We start from the raw sequence: 7,419 nt of genomic DNA on the forward strand, positions 1-7,419 counted from the left end.
ACAATTTAGTTTAACTTACCTATTCCACCCGCCTACAACATAAATCTTGCCATCTACAACTGAGGCACAGTGACCAAATCGAGCCTTGTTCATTGGTGCAACTTCTGACCATGTATCAGTAATAATGTTGTATTTGATCACTGATGAAACTGCACTAAAGCAAGTATTGTAAATTCCACCTAAAATAAATTAAGTAGTAAATGTTAATCAAACTACAGTGCCAGTTACCAAAAACACAGATTTTTCTGACCTATACTTGGTATAATGCAAATATTTCCGAAAGCGAATAAATAAAACAAAGAATTGTTATGGAGATTAAATTTTAACTTTATACAAAAAAACAACAATAACAATAATACATACCAGTAACAAATATGTGATCATCCAAAACTACAGCAGAATGGCTATTTATACAAAATTTTAATGGAGAAATAAGAGACCACTTTTGATTGTCGAAATCAAAACATTCTGATGAACTTAATTCTTCTTCTATTTCATTCCAACCTCCAATGGCAAATAATTTACCTTAATGTAATAAAAGGTATTTTAAATATGTTTAAAGTATTTGATGAAAACCAACAACCATACTAATTTTTTGACATTAAAACTTTTAATCTGTTTATCTCTTGCAGCAAGTAATACATGTTCACAACGTGGAACAATCATGTCAGGAATATTTCCTCTTTTATTTGTCCTCACATCAAAGAATTCCCCACTTGACAAAATCTTATTATTTTGATCTTGGCCACCAGTTGTGTAAATCCAATCTGTGTTTGACAAATTAAGTTTTAAAGTTTGTTTTAACACCAATAAAATTAGTTTAGATAATAAAATAATTATACTATATTTTTTTTACTTTATATACTTAGAAGCCTACACAGCAAACTAAGCAAATATATATTTTATTAAGTTGACAAACCAACCATTTAAAGTAGCTGATGATGCCAACCACCGAGCTTGTTTCATTGGAGGTTCAACTTTCCATTGTGGACCTACTTCATCTAACTTTAAACTCTCAACAGAGGATTTACCATTCCCTCCCATGATGAAAACTTGTTTGTTGACAACAGCAGATGAAGCTCCCCACCTTTCTTCATTAAGATTCTACAAATACTAATTTCTTAAGAAATCATAAAATGTAATAAATATTAGAATATTAATTTCAGTAAATACATAGTTATATTGAAGTTTTTACGTTTTTATTAAGAATTGGCTTTTTTAAAAACTTCGTTTTATTTTTAAAAACATGGTTACTAAAAATACATAAGCTACTTACAGATAAAGAAAACTTACTGGCATTTGAGACCAAAGTTTCAAAACAGGTTTAAACAAAACAACATTTTTTTCAGAATCTCTTCCTGCCATAACAATTAAAGTGGGAACTGAACACAAGTTAGAAAATTTTAAGTTAAATTTGACTTACTAAACACTTAAACCTCTAATACATATTAGTTTTATTAAAATTTTTTTTAAATATTTCATTTTTTTACCTTTCTGTTGTTGTAAGCTTGCTACTTGTTTTTCAAGGTCCTTGCATAAAAAATGTTTTAATTTTAAAAAGAATTATTTATAATATATTGAAAATAAATATCAACTAATATCTTAATTTTTTTTTGCAAACAATTTATTTGGATCTAAAAAATATATAAAAAAGTTTAACAGCACAAAGTAATATTTTGGAATAAAAATGTTAAAAATTATATTTATCCTAACGTTATTTACTTGCTTCTGCCAAGAAGCATTATGTAAATTTAGTTAATTAATAACAATTGTTTTGTTTCAATAAAAAGGTTAAAGAAAAGTGTTTTTACCTCCATGCTTGTTTGAAGCTCAATGCTTGACTGAGTTAATGGAACTAAATATAAATAAAAACAATAATTTTATTGCATTAAATATTAGTTTAATAATAACCACATTAACAAAAGTTTATTTTTTTTAGTTACAATACTTCGTTTACCTTCCTGCTGTTGTAAGCTTGCTACTTGCTGTTCAAGGTCCTAATATAAAAATAATTTATTTATAAAAATAATTATTAACAATATAATAAAATATATACACGCAAACAATATGAAATTCAGTGGGGTCTAAAACATATAACAATTTTTTTTTTTAATTTTATGTAATCAAAAAACAATTTCTTAGTATTAATTAATATATTATGTTTTTTTTATAATAACACAAAATGTGTATAAGTTATATTATAAATATTGCTTTTACAATTAATAACTTCATGAATTAAAGTACTGTAATACCAATTTTCTGCACTTGCTTCTGAAAAAATATAAAAAATATAATAGTGAGTAAAATAAAAGTTTTAAGAGCAAATTTATTAAAATTATGTTTTTATTTACCTTACTGCAGATGTGGTGTCCAATATTCTGCTGGGAAGTTTGTTCTAAAAAATTATGCTTTTTAAAAACTACATAAAGCACACAAAACTTTAGTAAATGTTATTCATTAAATTAATTAACAAATTTTAAAGTTAAGAGCGCTAGAAATTAACTTAAAGAAGAAACCAAATTAAAATAGTTTTACCGGCAGCATTTCCATATCTGTCTCCAAGATGTTGTATATTTGCACCAGTAATGTTGTGTTGATGCTGGACCTCAGTCTTATCTTGGTGTTGTATTTCGGTCAGCTGTTCAAAATTAGTTTGCTCCTGTACATTGGTCTGCCTCGCTACCATTTGTGCCACATTCTGAGTTTGTTGAACATTGTGGGTTTGTTGAATTTGACGATTGTCATTAACTTGTAAAAAGTTGAATGAAACATCTAAAAAACAAATTTTAATCATTATAAATCATTCCACTTTTAAAAACTGGTCTGAGACCAACTTAACAGCATAATTAGAGTTTAACATATTATTTTTCAAAAGCATATTTTTGTTTCTAAATACCACTTACTTTTAAGTTAAAGTTTTTATAAATTTAAAAAAGTTACTTTGAGCACAAGTTACAAGTTCCCTTATTCCAGCGAACTCCGGAGAATTTATATCAGGCATCAAACCCTAAATAAAAATTATTTACAAATAAAATTTTCCTATTAAAATTACAAATGGTCTTGTCAGTTCACCAGTCTGGAAAGAAGGGCAGTTTTCGACGAGATCTCGTGCGTGCAAGCGTAAAAAAATGAGTGACCGATGGGATTACTTTAAACTGTCATACATTTCTGACATTTAGACATTGGTCATGGTCATAAATTTTACTAAAAAAAAATATTTTTAACTACCACGTTATCATATTTTTTTTTACTGGGTTTGGTGACCATGCCATAACTGCATAATGTCAGAATGTATTATAAAATCTTTGTATAAACATTATTACTTTTGGCATGTTTAAAATCATTAAATTGATTTTGTCATTTTTTCCCGTCGCATTGTTGTAATATTAATTGTATATCGTATTTATTATTTACTTTTATCAATGCGCAAAAACCAAAATAAAAATTTTTTTTTATGTTATTTACCAAACTTCTTTCACTTCGATTATCCATTGGCTGATTGGCAATTGAACAGTTGGAATCGATTTGATCGTTAATTTTAACTTATTGACAAATCGCAAATTTTTGTATAGTTTATTTTTAATTTATATTTCGATAAATGTTTTAATTTTGCCAATAAAATAGACAAAAAAATACCAATTCACGATAATAACATCCCTGATCCCGCCAAGATTTAACTTATTAATTTTCTCTTGGTTGTAAAATTACTCAACCAGAAATTTATTTTACAATCTTATGTTGATTTATCCTCTATTTTATTATCTGTTTTTTTTTTAATAGATTCTATTATAATTTTTCATATTTTTACATTAGTTTTAAATTAGTAAAGCAATTTAAAAAAATCTATACATTTTAATAAAATTAAAGTTTTAAATATTAAAACAGAGTACGGGCAGCGTGGTGTAGTGGTAAGAACTTTTGCTACACCACACATGAGGTCGTGGGTTCAATCCCCACTGATCTCATGCTGTAGGGCCCTCAAGTAAGGCGCTATAAACGGTATAAACTCTTGCTGAGCCAGCACCTAATCAGCAGCTTAATTACCGGACAATTATAATCTATAATATCCCAAACTGCTAAAGTCAACTCGAGACTGGGTCGGACTAACTTATGTTACTCTATGTTTAAGTCGCGCATTCGACTTTCCCACATCGAGGATAAAGATATATACAAAAAAAAGAGTTAACTATTTATTGAATTTAATAAAGCTATTGTCAACCGTCGGTGGGCGGCAAAGAGCAGGGTCAAGGGTTACTATGTCAAGCAACGCTAACCTTTATTTTGTTCTTTTTGGCAAATAAGTCACAAATTAATTTAATTTCACGAACTTACGTAAAAATTAAGCATTTTTTGTACTTAAAAATGTATTTAGCGTATGCATAAGTTTCTTACATGTTTTAATCTTTTGTATTTATGTATTTATGTGTAAATGAATGTTGTAGTGGTCAAAACACTTGGCGTCACGACATAAGGTCCTGGGTTCGATCCCCAATGCTCTCATGCTGCAAAATCAACACGAGACTGGGTCGGGGTATCTTATATTATGTTTGGGTCGTGAACTCGACCTTCCTTCATTAAAAATAAATAAAGTACAAAGAAAATGAATATAAATCAGTAAATAGCAAAACAACTTACAGACCTACCTAACTTAACCTTTAGGCCATACCACGTAAAAAGTAGTGTTATTATCTGTTAATTTATTGATTGTATTTAGATGGAGTCAAAATCATAAAAAGCATGCACAAAAATATAATGATACTAAAATGGGATTAAGCAAATTGGATTTATTATATCGTCGTCTTATCCTGACCAAGTTTTACACCCGCGGTTGGGGGAATCCCCAGGATATTAAACAAATTTTAAAACTTCAAAAAACGATCTCAAATCGAGAGACATGCTCGAAATTAATCTCGCCGAGTTACCCAGTGTCAATCGACAAAATTATTAAAAAAGATGATTGCACTTTGCTTAAAGGTAGCTTTGTGTCACCTTTTGTCCACCTTTTACCCAATTTGATGCCAAAAGTCGCACAAACTGCTCGATTTGAAGTGGTTTTACCGAAATCAGGATGCCTGCCTCTTTCAAAAGGGAACAAAATACCGTCTTGTATTCACATGGCTGGCACTGGGGATCATGGGTTCGCTCGTCGACGAGAAATCCTCGCAAAACCTCTTCTTAAACACGGGATTTCATCGGTGCTGTTAGAAAACCCATTTTATGGAACCCGGAAACCTAAAGAGCAATATCGATCAGGGCTTTTACATGTCAATGATATTTTCATAATGGGCACAAGTCTTATTCTAGAGTCACAAGTCCTACTCCATTGGTTGACAAGAATGGGGTTCGGGCCCCTGGGGTTAACTGGGATCTCAATGGGGGGTCACATGGCATCGCTAGCGGCAACCAACTGGCCTGAACCAATCGCGTTAATCCCCTGCATGTCATGGTCATCAGCTTCAATTGTTTTTACTGAGGGAGTTTTGAGTAAAGCAATTCCGTGGCGAGTTTTGGAGTCTCAATATTGTCGTGATCCTGCTTACGAGGCTGAGATCAGTAAGTTGCTTCAACATGTCGATTCCTACCACTTGGGGAAGAATTTTGTGATGGAAAACGGAAATATTGTTTCTTTTAAAACTATTCTAGGTTAAATTTTATTTGCTTTAATAAAGTAAAAATAAGTTGTTTGAAATTTCATGTATATACAATCATTAAATAAATTCCACAAAAGTTCGATGCTACTTTTAAAACAATAGCCAAAAAACCATGTAGAAATCTACAACATATATGCTCTTAAACTTAAAACTTTCTATTCTAGAGAAAAGTAACTATCAACTTAAATCGAGTTTGGATGAAAAAAGATTAAACCAAAAAAGAAGACAGCAAGAAACTGTTCAATTTATGAAGGGTAAACATTTAAGTCAATCATTTTAAAAACTAAATACACTTTTATATGTTAGGCAAGAGATCTATATAAAATAGAGCCTAATGGACAGTATTATGTATATATGTTTAATTTATAGATCTACAAAACAAAAAAAACTCTTGTTTGTGGTGTGCAGGTAAAATATCACAGACCAATTTTGGTTGTACTAATAAAATCCCTACCGTATCGACTAGGGTTTTATATTCGAAGACTTTAAAACTTGTTTTTTGTAGGTGTGATGGATCAAGTAACACACTTAGGCAACTACTCCACCCCTGTTAACCCAAATTTAGTTACATTTGTTGTTGCTAAAAGTGACGCTTACTTCCCCCCAAGTAAATTAACCCCAATCGAACAATTATGGCCCGGTTGTCAGGTAACAAAATGCCTTGTTAAATTTAAATAATAAATTTAGTTTATTGAACAACTAAAGAATAAAGTTAACTAATAGCTGTTATACTATAATAAAAAAACAATCTAATTCAAATAATTTTGATTAAAAATTAATTTTAACTTTTTTAAAGATTCGTGAATTGGACACTGGGCATATAGCTGGCTACCTAGTTTACTACAACATATTTGTGCAAGCTATCGTCGACACCTTTGACCGATTTAACCACCAAGTGGTGCCAGAGAGCAAACAAGTGGTTCGCCAATCTCTTCAGCAAAACAGTGTTTCCCTTTTGAATTTTTTGCGAGTGTTTACGCTAAAGGCCTGAAACTTTTTTCTTTTTGTGCTAAATCTTTATTTATAAACATCAATTTTCTTGCCTAATTTTTATGAATAAATACATAAATCCCTTTCAAAATTTACGAGATAATTTAAAATAACTTTTTCTACAAAACACAACTTAATCTAAAAACCTAAACATTTTATCAAATAATTTTTTTGTTAATAATTTATTTATTTTTGCTATCTAAATTATTTAAAATCATTTAATTTATTGTTTGTTACCAATACAAAGGTGCATGTGAATACTTTGTTATTTATATATTTATATCCTAAGCAAAATAGCTTTATATATCTTTAGTTATAACAAAAGTTATCCAATTTATATTACCAAAGTAAAAATCATTTCATTAAATACATAAAACAAACGGTGGCGATTAAACAAATAATTATCCGTTAGGCGGTGTAGCAGAGTATGTTAAATTATTCGGTTACGATAAAAAGCGTGGTATTGAATCACAAGCCGAAAGGTTTCAGGTTCGAGTCGCATTAATGCCACATTATTTACCCGTAAACCCGGCATTTACGGATAGCTTAAACACACTAAAAGGTTTCGTGTTCGAGTCGCATTAATGCCACATTATTCGCCCTTAAGTCTGGCGTTTACAGATAGCTTAAACACACTAAAAGGTTTCGGGTTCGAGTCGCACCAATGCCACTCTATTCGCCCTTAAGTCTGGCGTTTACAGATAGCTTAAACACACCAAAATGTTTCGGGTTCGAGTCGCACCAATGCCACATTATTCGCCCTTGAGTCCGGCGTTTA

The 7,419-nt window shown here is 30.4% G+C and overlaps 2 protein-coding genes across 3 annotated transcripts; one reads left to right on the forward strand and one right to left on the reverse strand.

The window, feature by feature from the left end:
• Nucleotides 1-51: 51 nt before the first annotated feature.
• Nucleotides 52-3,651, reverse strand: LOC145743061 (uncharacterized). 2 transcript variants are annotated; one of them, XM_082560940.1, is made up of 12 exons: nt 3,466-3,651; nt 2,941-3,007; nt 2,536-2,772; nt 2,352-2,395; nt 1,958-1,997; nt 1,812-1,855; nt 1,491-1,530; nt 1,294-1,382; nt 924-1,104; nt 643-767; nt 364-525; nt 52-179 (listed from the first exon to the last, which is right to left on the reverse strand). In XM_082560940.1, exons 1-11 carry the CDS (start codon nt 3,490-3,492, stop codon nt 490-492), a joined length of 930 nt encoding a protein of 309 aa, XP_082417066.1. In that variant the 5' UTR covers nt 3,493-3,651; the 3' UTR covers nt 52-179; nt 364-489. The 2 variants fall into 2 exon arrangements, with proteins under 2 accessions (XP_082417066.1, XP_082417065.1); XM_082560939.1 differs by lacking the exon at nt 52-179 and having other exon boundaries at nt 397-767.
• Nucleotides 3,652-4,697: 1,046 nt separating this feature from the next.
• LOC145741708 (protein ABHD18-like) lies at nt 4,698-6,893 on the forward strand. The gene is made up of 4 exons (XM_082559346.1): nt 4,698-5,643; nt 5,816-5,905; nt 6,157-6,299; nt 6,448-6,893. Exons 1-4 carry the CDS (start codon nt 4,764-4,766, stop codon nt 6,640-6,642), a joined length of 1,308 nt encoding a protein of 435 aa, XP_082415472.1. The 5' UTR covers nt 4,698-4,763; the 3' UTR covers nt 6,643-6,893.
• Nucleotides 6,894-7,419: the final 526 nt, after the last annotated feature.

Source organism: Corella eumyota, chromosome 2 (genome assembly GCF_963082875.1).
Source record: "Corella eumyota chromosome 2, kaCorEumy4.1, whole genome shotgun sequence".
In the NCBI taxonomy this organism is placed as follows: domain Eukaryota; kingdom Metazoa; phylum Chordata; class Ascidiacea; order Phlebobranchia; family Corellidae; genus Corella; species Corella eumyota.

What these genes read in the sequence shown, in the direction of transcription:
- LOC145743061 (XM_082560939.1), bottom strand. Translation starts at nt 3,492, where the DNA reads ATGGATAATCGAAGTGAAAGAAGTTTG. An exon ending in AAGCTTACAACAACAGAAAG is followed by an intron (nt 1,383 to 1,490) that starts GTAAAAAAATGA and finishes ACTTGTGTTCAG; the next exon opens with TTCCCACTTTAATTGTTATG. An exon ending in AACTTTGGTCTCAAATGCCA is followed by an intron (nt 1,105 to 1,293) that starts GTAAGTTTTCTT and finishes TAGTATTTGTAG; the next exon opens with AATCTTAATGAAGAAAGGTG.
- LOC145741708 (XM_082559346.1), top strand. Translation starts at nt 4,764, where the DNA reads ATGGGATTAAGCAAATTGGATTTATTATATCGTCGTCTTATCCTGACC. An exon ending in AACTGTTCAATTTATGAAGG is followed by an intron (nt 5,906 to 6,156) that starts GTAAACATTTAA and finishes TGTTTTTTGTAG; the next exon opens with GTGTGATGGATCAAGTAACA. An exon ending in AATTATGGCCCGGTTGTCAG is followed by an intron (nt 6,300 to 6,447) that starts GTAACAAAATGC and finishes ACTTTTTTAAAG; the next exon opens with ATTCGTGAATTGGACACTGG.